We start from the raw sequence: 13,250 nt of genomic DNA, 5'->3' as shown, positions 1-13,250 counted from the left end.
ACCAGAGTTATCGGGTCCAGGATCGGCCTCTTCAACCACCTGAAGACCCACAAAGACCAAGAAGGAGGACCGTCATACTCGACTACGAGTGACCGCCGATGATGATGATTATGATCACATATAGTCACACAAGTAGATGTTTTATTTTTAAAACTCAGCAATTCTTAATGGTTATTGTCCACAAAACGTAACTGAAGAAGGGGGGTATCAACTCCCTCTAGACCAGGGGTGCCCAATACGTTGATCGCGATCGACCGGTCGATCGCCAAGCCACTATTAGTCGATCGCGTGATATTAAAATGTTTTTTTTTTTTTTATCATCACAAAAATCACACAAAAATTCATGTGTGCTTAAAATTTCATAATTCGTTGTGCAAAAAATGTCGTGTGCAAACAAGACATGTTAAATGGAGATAGTTGCCTCGTATTTACATTTCTTTACTGTACTCCCATTGCCCTACGTTTAAATGCTGTCTTGGTCTATGCAAATATTTGGCGTCCTCTAGTGGAGATCTAGTGCGCTTACCGCTCTATTCTCGCGGGTCTTGCTCACAACAGTATCCTTGGCAACGTTGCCACGCCCATCCGGTCTCTAACCAATTAGGGCTTCTCGTCTTCAATACGTAGACCAATCACAATCGAGATACGCTATTACGCTATTCAAAACATCAGAGCGGTTTCCGTTTTCTTAACTGCAACAGCATGCGCACAAACTTGCTGCACATTAAACATCACTTCAACACAAACAAGATGCCGTCCAGCATGTATGACTACGAGGTGCTACACACCATTGGGTCCGGTTCTTATGGACGATGTCAGAAAATAAAACGGAAATCTGACGGAAAGGTGAGGAACCATTGGCATTTTTTTTTAAACTATTAAAATATTGTATTGTATTCGTAACCTTGAAATGCCCATAATTACAATAGGTAGTTTGTATGAGCCGTCTCCAAATGTTTAACTTTCTCTTTCAAATTTGAAAATTAATGAATAATTAGATTTTTAATTCAGCCTGGTTCTTGGCGTTTCTCATTTTTAAGTCCCCTGTATTGCTATTTTTCTCTTACTGTTGTTGAACCCAAGGTTCTGGTCTGGAAGGAGGTGAATTATGGCACAATGTCTGAGAGCGAGAAGCAGATGCTGGTGTCAGAGGTGAACCTCCTAAGAGGGCTGAAGCATCCCAATATAGTGAGATACTACGACCGCATTGTTGACCGCACCAACACCACGCTGTGCATCATCATGGAGTACTGCGAGGGTGGAGACCTGGCAAGCCTCATTGCCCGATGCATCAGGGAAAGGTGACTCTTTAACCCTCACAACACGTTTTTACGAATGCTGATAGACAAAAACAGTAATACAAAAGACCTCTGATATCTTAATAGTACTTTAAAAAAAAAACATTTCTGCATGGCAACCGCAACGTTTAAGGTTTGACTCTCTTTCCGTTTCCTCAGACATTATTTAGAAGAAAAGTTCATCCTGCGTGTCGCAGCACAGCTCATGTTAGCGCTAAAGGAGTGTCACAAGCGGGATGACGACAGGCCCACCGTCCTTCACCGAGACTTGAAACCAGCTAACATCTTCCTGGACGTCAAACAGAACGTGAAGCTGGGTGACTTTGGCCTGGCCCGGATCCTCAACCACGAAGCCAGCTTTGCCCAGACGTTTGTTGGAACGCCTTACTACATGTCTCCTGTGAGTTTTCATAAATTGCAAATGCTGTAGTTCCGATCCCTAAAGATTTTGAACAGATTGATGCAACGTTTGTTTTTCAGGAGCAAATGAACCAGATGTGTTACAATGAAAAGTCGGATATCTGGTCACTGGGTTGTTTGCTGTATGAGCTGTGTGCCCTTAGGTAAGTTTGCTCGAGCGCATTGCCGCACGGATAGCTTTGTTTACTGAGGAGCACAAATCTTTCTTTACAGGCCCCCTTTTACTGCCTACAACCAAAAAGAGTTGGCCGTCAGGATTCGAGAGGGCAAGTTCAACAGAATTCCGTGTCGATACTCGGAAGAAATAAATACCCTACTCAAGACAATGCTCAACTTGAAGGTTAGAAATAATATGAATATTCCCCGCCCTCCGGTGTGTCATTAATGGTGCTGTCTGTTTTTCTTTTTTCACCAGGACTATCTGAGGCCATCTGTGGAATCCATCCTCCAGAGCAGCCTTCTGGCCGAAGCAGTCGGCGAAGAGCGGAGGAAAACGCGGCAACTTCGGAGGCAGTCGGCGGGCTCCGGCGTTGCTTCCAAAAAGCCCACAGATGTAACACCTTCTGTCGCAGAGCTCAGGCTCCGAGAGCAGGCCTTGAAAGAGCGAGAAAAGGCACTTAAAGAACGTGAAGAGATGCTGGAGCGTGAGCTTTTTTTTTTTTTTTTCCCTCATATTTAGAATTTACCTGAGCTTTACTTACGGGTCGCCATCACGTTTTGTGCTGGATCATATATTTCAAGTGTTGTAACATGGCAACACAGCAATTGCAAGCATATGTAATGTACGGTTTCTAATTTGCATTTGTTTTTTAGGACGGGAACAAGAGATGTGTTTTCGTGAAAGCCTCGCAGACGAGAAACTATTAAGGTACTTTTTGAAAAGAAGAAGGAAAAAAAGTAGCATTAATGACATATGACCTGGCAGCATGGCTGAGTACATCTCTTTCACTGTTCTGATTTTTGAGTTTTTTTACAGAGCGGAGTATTTTTTGAAGAATTTCCCTGCGGCGCATCAGAGGGAGCAGAGCATAGGTACGCAAACCCGATGAAGACCTCTGGAGACACACAAGCTCAGCTTGGAAATATTGTCTGTTTACTTTTTTTTGTTTTTAATTGGTTAAGTGGTAAAGATAAATTGATAATTGTGTCAATAAAGATTTTTGTCAAAATTTCAAAAGCATGTCACAGGACTTACCTTATCTTGTCTCTGGACACAGGAATGCTTTAAAAATACTCTTTTTGCTCCCATAGGTGTCTGGGAGCAGTATTCCCCTGGCAAGAAGTTTCATTTTGTAGGCGACAACAAGGAAAACCGTCAGCTGGATCACTCTGTGGCAATGGCGCCGCGATACGACATGGTCAGTCAGCATGGTCAAACCCTGACGAAATTCGAAAAAGCCTATCAGATCCTCCGCATGCGCATCTGACAGTCGGCGTGTGCCCGTATAATTGTAAATATTTTAAGTGTTGGGTCTACTTAACTTGAATTAAGCTTGTGTGTATGTGCTATTTATAAAGTGCCGTGCTTGTTTTATCGACAAGATTTTGTATTGAAGGTTGTCATTATTATAGGTTCAAAATACTACAACAAAGGCCAAATTAAAGGTTTGAATACATTTAGGTTATAATTGGCATAAATATGATTGTCTTTGACCAAAGGGGAATATGCAGGAAATTTGGTTCATTCTGGAAATTTAGACAGCTATGGCTAAATACAACAACCAGGTAGTACAGATGAACAAAAATGTACTGTTTAACCAAACCAAATACTCTTTTCAAGTACTCAATCTACCACAAGAGGTCACTCGTTTACCACAATAGTCCATTGAAATCAATGTCTGACTATGCCACATATTGTCTACTTCTGATTACCACAATCGTTATACCGTGTATATTTACTTTTACATGGTCTTTAAGTAATGGAAAATTAGTAATTAGAACTATTGTCAAAACAAATTGAATTTCAACATCACAGTTGATTGTACTGATATGTCACATTTGAGTTATTGGGATTTCGGAAAAATAAAATGTTTTGCACCAGTAGTGCCCACGATCGTTATCCGGCACGTAACATAAACCTATCCCTTAATTTCTCCGTTGAGAATCTGTGGAGTGTAAATTAAAAGTAAACATTTAGGGGGGAAGACACGCCTGCACAAGCAATTGTTACTTGAAGCTTGGGAACGACGAACATATTCGTGTCTGTCATCATCAAGAACTCACGTTATCCACGTCAAAAGTGTAGCATACGTACATATTCCAGTAAGCAATGTTTATAGAGCAACTTCCTGTAGTCATCGTTATTTTATATAGTGTTTTTTTATTGGTCTTCTCAAGCCTAATACGACAATGCACATGTCAATCATCGCGAAACAACACTCGTGCGGCTTGCGTAGCAACCACCGTTGCCCGGTTACTCTGTCCTGCCCACTTTAAAGTGTAACGACATCTAACCAATCGGCTTGGACCTTTTGTCCTCTCGTTCAATAGGAACTCGCACAGGGCGTGCTCTTTCGCCGGTTCTTCTGGTGTTCCGTGTGGAAAGTTTACCGGCTCGGGTGCAAAGTTTCAGTTCGTCTGCAAACTGGAGCTCGGGCGAGCGTCGACATTATGGTGTTTGCCAAGTCACTATAATTCCGATGAATCTTCTTCCAGTTGAAGTGCTGCTGACGTTACGGGGTAACTGTAAGTGTGAGTGTAGTGTGGGGTGCTCGTATTGTCTCTCTGGGAGCCAGTTAGCTCGAGTTGTCAGCACGGAGTTCATACTAGCTAGCTTGCCGGAGTGAGCTAGCCCCCCCCCCCCCCCTCCCCTTCTATAACATCGACTGGAAAATGGCTTGTGAGCCTAATCGAGTCCGGCTGCTATGCATGCTCTTGCTGACGTTCGCCTTTTTCATCGTGGAGGTGGTGGTGAGCCGGATCACCGCATCCCTCTCGATGCTGTCCGACTCCTTTCACATGCTGTCGGACGTCATCGCTCTGATCGTAGCTCTCGTCGCGGTGCGCTTCGCCGAGAAGACCCAAGCGACCGAGAAGAACACGTTCGGCTGGATCCGGGCCGAGGTAATGGGGGCGCTGGTCAATGCCGTTTTCCTCACGGCGCTGTGCTGCACCATCGTGCTAGAGGCGATCGAGCGCTTCACCGAGGCCCGCGAGATCGAGCAGCCGCAGGTGCTCGCCGGCGTGGGATTCGCGGGACTGGTGGTCAACCTGTTTGGGCTCTGCTTGTTCCACGGCCACGCCAGCGGAGGACACGGACACTCGCACGGGGGAAAGAAGAGCAAAGGCGCAAAGTCTCACCGGGCCGGCAACGGGACTCCAGGGGAAACCAACATTTTGGTGGGGAACCACAGCAGCTCCACGGACGCCTGTCAAACCGGTAAGCGTGGGTGCAGACTTTTTGTTTTGTTTGATTTATTGTTTGTTACTACAGCACTAATGGCACTTAGATTACAGTGAGACGAATCAATTGGCCCACGAGCCATAAAGTTGACCCCCACCCTTTCCCAAGGCAGCCTTCTCCACACTATCTCCATAGTCAGCAGTCCATATTGCATAACAGTACAATCCATTTTCTAGTAGCCTATACAGAAGCAAGCGGTCACATGATAATTTTGGTTTCTAGGCATGTGTCTCTCTCACTTGTTTAGACACTGAATGGTTAAAGCCATTCCCAAGGACCAGGTTTCTCGCCCACATGCACACTGCCTGGCCTTGACATTTTCAATAAACGGAGACTGCTCAAACCCCTCCTCCATGCCCCTGGTAGCACTAACTGGAACGTACATCAGTGTAATGGTGGAGTCAACGACCAAAAGCACACCATTAGCCACTGATGAACGAGCCGCCACTGTGTCAGGGATTGAGGGAAATAGTTTCTTACCTTGTGCACACACCCTAATCAATGATTGAATTTTAGTCATTGTGAAATGAGTAGTATATTTAAAGTCAACTTTAAACAGTCAAGACTGGGATTTGAACTCTGTTAATTGTATCAAAATTGTTGTCACTTGTTCAGGCAATTGAGCCAAAATTTCTTCTGAAACAAATACATTTTACTTTCTCTTTCTGCAGACATGAGCCCTAAAGAAAGCGCAGAGATGCAGATCAACGGCGGCGCTCAGTACGAGGACATAGATCACGACCACAATGCATCCTCACAGCTCAACATGCGCGGCGTCTTCCTCCACGTGCTTGGCGACGCCCTGGGCTCCGTCATCGTCGTGATCAACGCTCTCATTTTCATCTTCGTGTGGCAGCCCTGCAACAAAGACGAGCTCTGCGTCAACCCATGTATCAAGAGCCACGCCACCGACCACTACCATGGCAACCACACGCTGGTGGATCTCATAGGGGGCCCCGGCACACCCAGCACCAAGATGGCGGGCCCCTGCTGGGTGCTCTACCTGGACCCCACACTCTGCCTCATCATGGTGTGCATCCTGCTGTACACCACCTACCCGCTGCTCAAGGAATCAGCCCTCATCCTGCTGCAGACGGTCCCGAAGCAGATCAACATCCACCGCCTCAACGAGCGCCTGCTCAACCTCGACGGAGTCCTGGCCATCCATGAGCTGCACGTGTGGCAACTGGCGGGCAGCCGCATCATTGCCACGGCGCACATCAAGTGCCATGATCCCACATCCTACATGGACGTGGCCAAGCGCATCAAGGACTTTTTCCACAACGAGGGCATCCATGCCACCACCATCCAGCCCGAGTTTGTCACATTCAGTTCTGAGTCCCAGGATTCCTTGTGCGAGCTCTCCTGCCGGACTCAGTGCGCCCCCAAGCTGTGCTGCGGTGCCAGCGACAAGCAGAACCCCGTCATCGACAAGAAGACAGCTGGTGACCTCAGGGTCATTGGCGAGAGCCCGGAGCCGGCCGCCCTGCCACTGGTGCAGCCGGAGGTCATCATCACGTCGGAGGTGGAGTCGTCTCTGTGAGAGAAACTGGAAGCTGGATCAACTGCTGTTGTTCAATATGGGAAAATTGGCTCCAGCTCTACCAGCGAGCATGCAATTTTTCAACCTAAGTCTTTTTGTCACAAGCCCCCTCAATCTGGGTATGAGTTTCCAAAAAGTATCTGATTACTTCCTTTGTTTTTAAATCAAAACCAAAGGGTTGCCTGATTTTCCATAGTAGAAATTGAAAAATGGGCCAAATGATTGAGTTTGATTTTAATAATAGTTTAGCAGAATGTTTGGTAACAAGTATCCATAAAGATACGTTTTCTTGTTATTTGCCACAATTAGTCAGGAAAATTTGTTGAGACAAAATGTATATCTCTCTCTTGGCACACCTCTCACAGCACACTGGTTTCGGAATGATGTCGTACTTACGGTGTCCCTCAAAGGGCCGTAATGACTGAAAACCTTTTAACTGTCACCATCGTAGTATCACATATACGTACACAATGAATTTGATCACAACCAAATAAGCATGCTATATTTTGATTTATTTTGATGTGAGGTGATTTGGTGAAAATAAAACTGATGCTTGTATTTGTCCAAAATTCACAAACTGGTTCTGACTAGCAAAAGGACATCTTCTGTGGCTAATGTTATTTGCAATGCTTGTTACCGAATTCCCCAGTTACTTAAACACAACCAATCAAATATTAAAACCAAACCACGCACTATGGCCCGTTTTTCAATTTCTAAGCCAAAAATGTAAGTATGAAAAGTCTAGTCTTTTTTTTTTTTTGGTCAGATTTAAAGACCCCAAAATAATGAGTTACTTTTTCACTTGTAAATTAAAATGAAAAGACTGATTGATACACTGATTCTTATAGTCACTGGTGACATGTCAGGGTTCACTGTCTTTGGAACCTCATCCATCCCATGATGTTGCTGTGCCAAAATTTCTCTTCAGAACCTCAAAATGTCACGCTCATTTCAGCCTGTGAATCTTTATGCGTGTATTCTCTGAATCCCCTAACTCCTAAAAATGGAGTATTGTATTGCTTAATGAAGTATTTAAGTTATTAGAAATAATCTATTTCTCTCTGTAGATCAGGGGTGTCAAATTCCAGTCCTTGGAGACAGCATTCCAGCATGTTCCCCTCACCAAACACACCTGATTCAAATGATCAGTCCATCCTCACATTCTGCAGGAGCCTGTTAATGATCCTGATTAATTGAATCAGGTGTGTTTAACGAAGGAAACTTGGAAACCATGTAGGACTGCGGCCCCCGAGGACTGGGGTTTGACACCCCTGCAGTGTAGGCTTCTGCTCTCTTTGGCCCACCATCTATGCCGTGAGTTAGAATTTTTGGCCTTTTTTTTTTGATAAGCTGGATGAACATCTCCTCAGCCTGCCTTGCACTCACTGGCAAAAGCTTTGAGTGTATCTGATGTAAACCGCAACGACACGGCTGCAGTCATTCAGGATTTAATGCATCTCGTTGCTCGAAGACGAGCCCCGCAATGTCGCCAGTCGGATCCCCGTGGCGGCCAGTTGTTTGGTTGTGTTCTGTCCAAAATCAAGAGCTCCAATGTTGCATCGTGACACAACTCTTCTCCCAAGCATACATGCAGTTTGTTTGTCCGCTGCTTTGGACAGCTGAGCACCCAAGTCCTTCTCGTGGCCTTTAAATTGTCGAGGGAATGAAAAGAAAAAAAAGAAAGAAATCACTCTACAGTTTGTCACTTAACAAGGTGCAATTGAGAATTCCACTCCTGATTCTATGTATATGCAATGTCAACAAATGTGCTGGGAAGTATTTTGACGTTTTCATTTTTACAATTTGCAGTCACTTTTACACTGTTGTAAGTACAGTAATGTGAAAATATGAATTACGTTTGTTTTGTTTTTTAGATATGAAATGTCAGCTGATGTTTTTTGATATGTTATCTACAGTTGCTGTCCATTGTGTCATCTTGAGACAAAAATATATTGCTGTTTGGTACAGTTGCTGTCTCTTGCTCTTTTGTATATATCCAACTTTGACGGGCCCAAAAATTTGTTGACTTTGTTGAAATGCATGTAATTGATTAGGCCAGCAACCCAGCATTATTTTGATAATCAATTACCTGTTGATTGATCAATCACTGGAATTAGATTTTTTTGAGAAATAAGATTTCCATTCCTTTATTAATAAGACATTATTTCACATTTGAAGGTGGAGAAAATCCACAGACTCATGATTCTATTTCTGGTTTAGTATTTACATCCATCAGAACATTGGCAAGAATGTAAAAGCAGATGTTTGTAAATTTCTTATTTTTTAAAAGATCTGCTTTGATGGAGGACTCAAGAATCCAAAGAGCAAGGTACACAAACAAGTCTGTCCTGTCCTTAAGCTAACTCTGTGCCATTTTTTAGCACCCATCAAGGCTGACACGATTCGCCATGTTTATTCAGCAGCTCCGAGGAAGAGTATCTTTTGCTTTCATTGTTTCTCCGTAAACCTCATTTTGCAACCCCTTATTTCTTACAATGGACGTTTATTTTTTATTTTTTACACAGTGTGTAGGGTTTTTCTTTTCCTCATTTTGCTACCCAGTATTTCTTACAATGTACGGTTCTTTGTGTTCCGACTGTCAAACACAATGCATGGTACCAAATCAACTTGGCTACAAAAGTCAAAACAAAACTTTGTCAATGTACTATTATTTCCCTGTGTATTATTTTCACACATAATGCCCATGCTAGAAACTGCAGCTGTTTGTCAATGTCCGCTGTGCCTGCTGACCATGTGATGGGCGGGGTCTTACATAAGAGGTGGGGGGGCACTGCAAAGGCAACATGCACACAAGGCTTTCCCCAACATTCCAGCGTGCTGCTGTGATGCTGTTTCATGTCGAACGCCGCTTTGTGCGTGCTCTCTGTTCACACCAGGTGTTCTTTGCCCCTTGCCTGTGAGCTATAGTGTACGTGTGCAACATTAAAAAGCGAGTCAGGATGCCGTCTGTGTTTTCATTCAATTGATTCGCCTTCAGAGTCAAGGGTCAGAGATTGTAAAGTAAATCCTGACAGACATGACATCAGTGACGCTGAATGCCCCTCCTGATGGAACCATGAACTTGGAGACTCTATGGATGCCTGGTAACTCCACAAAGATTCAAATGAATAATTAACTCATTGATATATAAAAAAAGTTGGTTGAATTATTTCTGATACAAGGTTTCCCCAGTCCTAATTTGTCCTGTTTGAAAGCACACACGCAGTGTAAACAGTAATGCTTGTCACGCTAACTAGTAAGCACTGTATTGTTGAGTTGCCCTTGAGCAAGGCACTCATTTCCTTGTATCGTGGCCATTTATGTTGTTATCTGCAGATTATGAGAAGATTTATTTAAAAGTTCATTTGTTTAAACCAGGGGTCACCAACACGGTGCCCGCGGGCACCAGGAGACCCGTGAGGACCGCATGAGTAGCCCGCAGGACTGTTCTAAAATTAGCTCAAATAGCGGCACTTGTCAGTGAGCTGCATCTATTTATTTTACAGTCAAACCTCGGTTTTCGAACGTCCTGGTTCTCAACAAATCGGAATTCGAACAAAAAATTCGAGATTTTTTTGCTTTGGTTGTCAAACAAAATTCGGAGGTCGAACCTTACGAGATGAGCCAGGAGGACCCGAGAAAACCCGACCGCGCGCCCGGATGCCGACTGATTCCATTGTTATTGTATTTTCGTTACTTTGAGGATTGTATTAACCCCTAATCATGCCTCCAAAGAAAGCAAGTGGGAGCAGTAAAGCCATCCTAAAACACAAAGACGCTCTTAAAGCAATGCGACAGTGAGCGCCCTGCGCGCTGCGGTTGCGCGATCGGACCAAATTAAGCTCCCTGCGCAGTGAGGTCCACTTATATTTTGGAAAGTACATCAGAACTTTGAAAATATTTTCTAAATTTTAGCGACGGCTCTGTCACAATAATGCGACCAGCGTGGTGGAGTTGCACGGTCGGCGACGCGCTACGTTTGGGCGTTCGGCGGTGCGCTGCAGTTGTGCGATCGACAAAATTAAGCTCCCTGGGCACTTAGGTCCACTTAAAATTTCGAAAGTACATCAGGACTTTAAAAATAATTTCTAAATGTCAGCGACGGCTCTGTCACAATAAAGCGACCAGCGCGGTGCAGTTGCGCGGTGGGCGACGCGCTACGTTTGCGCGATCGGACAAATATGCGGAAATGAAAAAATGCTTTAAAAAGGCGGGGGGGGTTTTCTTGAAACGAATTAATAAAATGTCCATTATTTGTAATGGGGAAAATAGATTTGGAATTCGACCGACTCGTTTCTCAAACCGCCGTCTGGAACGGATTGTGGTCAAAAACCAAGGTTTGACTGTATTTTTGCTATTCTTGTTAAAATCACATTTACATGTGAACTGGAAATGACTAATAAAACAGTGAAAGCCAAATTGAGCAAATTGGTTATTTCAGAAGTGTGTCAAACTGGTAGCCCTCTGCCTTAATCAGTACGTAGCTCTCGGTTTAAGAAAGGTTGGCGACCCCTGGTTTAAACAAATGATGCTCACAATAATGCGACCAGCGCGGTGGAGTTGCACGGTCGGCGACGCGCTACGTTTGCGCGTTCGGCGGTGCGATGCAGTTGTGCGATCGACAAAATTAAGCTCCCTGCGCACTTAGGTCCACTTAAAATTTGGAAAGTACATCAGGACTTTAGAAATAATTTCTAAATGTCAGCGACGGCTCTGTCACAATAATGCGACCAGCGCGGTGCAGTTGCGCGGTGGGCGACGCGCTACGTTTGAGCGATCGGACAAATATGCGCAAATGAAAAAATGCTTTAAAAAGGCGTTTTTTTTTTTTTTTTTTTTCTTGAAACGAATTAATAAAATGTCCATTATTTGTAATGGGAAAAACAGATTTGGAATTCGACCGACTCGTTTCTCAAACCGCCGTCTGGAACGGATTGTGGTCAAAAACCAAGGTTTGACTGTATTTTTGCTATTCTTGTTAAAATCACATTTACATGTGAACTGGAAATGACAATAATAAAACAGTGAAAGCCAAATTGAGCAAATTGGTTATTTCAGAAGTGTGTCAAACTGGTAGCTCTTTGCCTTAATCAGTACGTAGCTCTCGGTTTAAGAAAGGTTGGTGACCCCTGGTTTAAACAAATGATGCTCACCATGACTAACGTGACAGCTATCAGAATAGAGAGCACAATTTGAGGAACAACTGTATTTCAGGAATAGTGCAGTTTATTGTTATTTTATTTCCATCTTCATTGAAGTTATGGCTGAAGGGTACTCATGTGGATTCTTATAAAAGGCATTTAGAATGAAGAGACTTTGATTTGGACTTGTGGGATTGTGGATTTAAAAAGATGACAACCAAGACCTCTCCCACACTCTTGAGGTTGTCTTTTTTTTTTTTAATCTGGCCACATGGCAGCTCAGTGGCCTCCACTAAAGAGCTTTCAGTCAAGTGGGAGAGCCTATATAAACCGGCTGGAATGTTAACTCTGCTGACCACCACCATCATGACAATGATAACGAGGATGGGGATGACCTGTCATTTAGTGGCCATAAAGAAACGGTGTGCATGTCCGCCATGTTTGTGGAATATTATTTTTGTAGCCCGACAATTTGTTAGATGGTTCCTTAGGGGGTGCAACAAAAACTTATTTGAATGAGGAAAATTATTTTTGATTAACCCAAATCAAATTGTTCTGTTTGAAAATGTACCTTTGAAACTTCGCACAGAAAATGTTTAAAAAAAAAAAAAAAAGCTATGCGTAAGATAAGATATGCTCATAGGGAAGTCGTTGTGTCACAGTGGTCAGTGTGCATAGATTCAAATACGTATGGTTGCCAGAGTTCTGAATGAAAAAAGTGTGGACTAATTTCTCCCTTGTAATGCTCAGACTTTTTGATCACAGGGCTAAGTGGTTCCAACCAGCAAAATTTAATTACCGACAAATCATAAAACACTTTAAGGATAGCAAGAAAGAATGATGGATGATGAAAGCAGCTACCTTCCCATCCTTGTGACCAATTCGTCTGCATACAGTAAAGATAAAAAGAGGGGTTTATGGGCACGTGGTGGCACACAGGAGCTGTTATCAGTATTAGTTAGCAGTATCCTTAGAAAAGACAGATGAAAAGTTAAACATTGCAATGATCATATTCCAAAGTGATATAGTCTGCATCCTCCCAAATGGGATGGGATTGTGATGCTTGTCAATGCATTTTTACATTGCATATTCTGACCATTTGTGCTGTTGAGCTTTGTGACAATTGAACTGTAAGTGTCGGAATGGCAGACTGAAGCCTCGGTACAGAGTGCTTATGGGGCTTTTCTACACAAAAGGGGAAACTGGCCAGTGAAAAGTGGCGTCAGCACATTAGTGGAGTTTTTTCCTCTATGCTCGTGACTAGCCAGAACTTACTTCTGTATAAACCCCGTCGTTCAAAAGAAGCATGCCTGTCATTATGAAACCTAGCGGCAGCAAGTATTGTGAAATAACAAATGAGCAAGGTGGCTTGATGATTTAACAAGACAGATAAGAAGTTCGTGCCTGTTCACACATTCCTTTTTTCACTCTCCCCTTTCTGGCCG

The 13,250-nt window shown here is 43.6% G+C and overlaps 2 protein-coding genes and 1 long non-coding RNA gene across 5 annotated transcripts; 2 read left to right on the top strand and 1 right to left on the bottom strand.

Annotated features, from left to right (window-relative positions):
- Positions 1-702: 702 nt before the first annotated feature.
- On the top strand, positions 703-3,758 carry nek2 (NIMA-related kinase 2). 2 transcript variants are annotated; one of them, XM_061270659.1, is made up of 9 exons: positions 703-846; positions 1,084-1,301; positions 1,458-1,698; positions 1,779-1,861; positions 1,932-2,058; positions 2,134-2,362; positions 2,532-2,586; positions 2,695-2,750; positions 2,970-3,758. In XM_061270659.1, exons 1-9 carry the CDS (start codon positions 703-705, stop codon positions 3,143-3,145), a joined length of 1,329 nt encoding a protein of 442 aa, XP_061126643.1. In that variant the 3' UTR covers positions 3,146-3,758. The 2 variants fall into 2 exon arrangements, with proteins under 2 accessions (XP_061126643.1, XP_061126644.1); XM_061270660.1 differs by having other exon boundaries at positions 2,684-2,750; positions 2,970-3,107.
- Positions 2,174-4,086, bottom strand: LOC133146702 (uncharacterized). Of its 2 annotated transcripts, none has more exons than XR_009711410.1 (3): positions 3,973-4,086; positions 2,914-3,097; positions 2,174-2,312 (listed from the first exon to the last, which is right to left on the bottom strand). It is a non-coding gene; the product is annotated as an uncharacterized LOC133146702 (long non-coding RNA). The 2 variants fall into 2 exon arrangements; XR_009711409.1 differs by having other exon boundaries at positions 3,942-4,080.
- A 143-nt stretch (positions 4,087-4,229) lies between these two features.
- Positions 4,230-9,628, top strand: slc30a1a (solute carrier family 30 member 1a). Its single transcript, XM_061270658.1, has 2 exons — positions 4,230-5,097; positions 5,793-9,628. The coding sequence occupies exons 1-2, from the start codon at positions 4,551-4,553 to the stop codon at positions 6,662-6,664; spliced, it is 1,419 nt and encodes a 472-aa protein (XP_061126642.1). The 5' UTR covers positions 4,230-4,550; the 3' UTR covers positions 6,665-9,628.
- Positions 9,629-13,250: the final 3,622 nt, after the last annotated feature.

The sequence above is a fragment of the Syngnathus typhle genome, linkage group LG22 (assembly GCF_033458585.1).
Source record: "Syngnathus typhle isolate RoL2023-S1 ecotype Sweden linkage group LG22, RoL_Styp_1.0, whole genome shotgun sequence".
Lineage (NCBI taxonomy): Eukaryota > Metazoa > Chordata > Actinopteri > Syngnathiformes > Syngnathidae > Syngnathus > Syngnathus typhle.
The sequence above is the reverse complement of the archived record's forward strand: the minus strand, read 5'-3'. Positions and strand labels throughout refer to the sequence as shown.

Coding starts and splice junctions, on each gene's coding strand:
- nek2 (XM_061270659.1), top strand. CDS start 703: ATGCGCACAAACTTGCTGCACATTAAACATCACTTCAACACAAACAAG. Junction 2,587..2,694: donor GCAGACGAGAAACTATTAAG/GTACTTTTTGAA, acceptor GTTTTTTTACAG/AGCGGAGTATTTTTTGAAGA. Junction 2,751..2,969: donor TCAGAGGGAGCAGAGCATAG/GTACGCAAACCC, acceptor TTGCTCCCATAG/GTGTCTGGGAGCAGTATTCC.
- slc30a1a (XM_061270658.1), top strand. CDS start 4,551: ATGGCTTGTGAGCCTAATCGAGTCCGGCTGCTATGCATGCTCTTGCTG. Junction 5,098..5,792: donor CACGGACGCCTGTCAAACCG/GTAAGCGTGGGT, acceptor CTCTTTCTGCAG/ACATGAGCCCTAAAGAAAGC.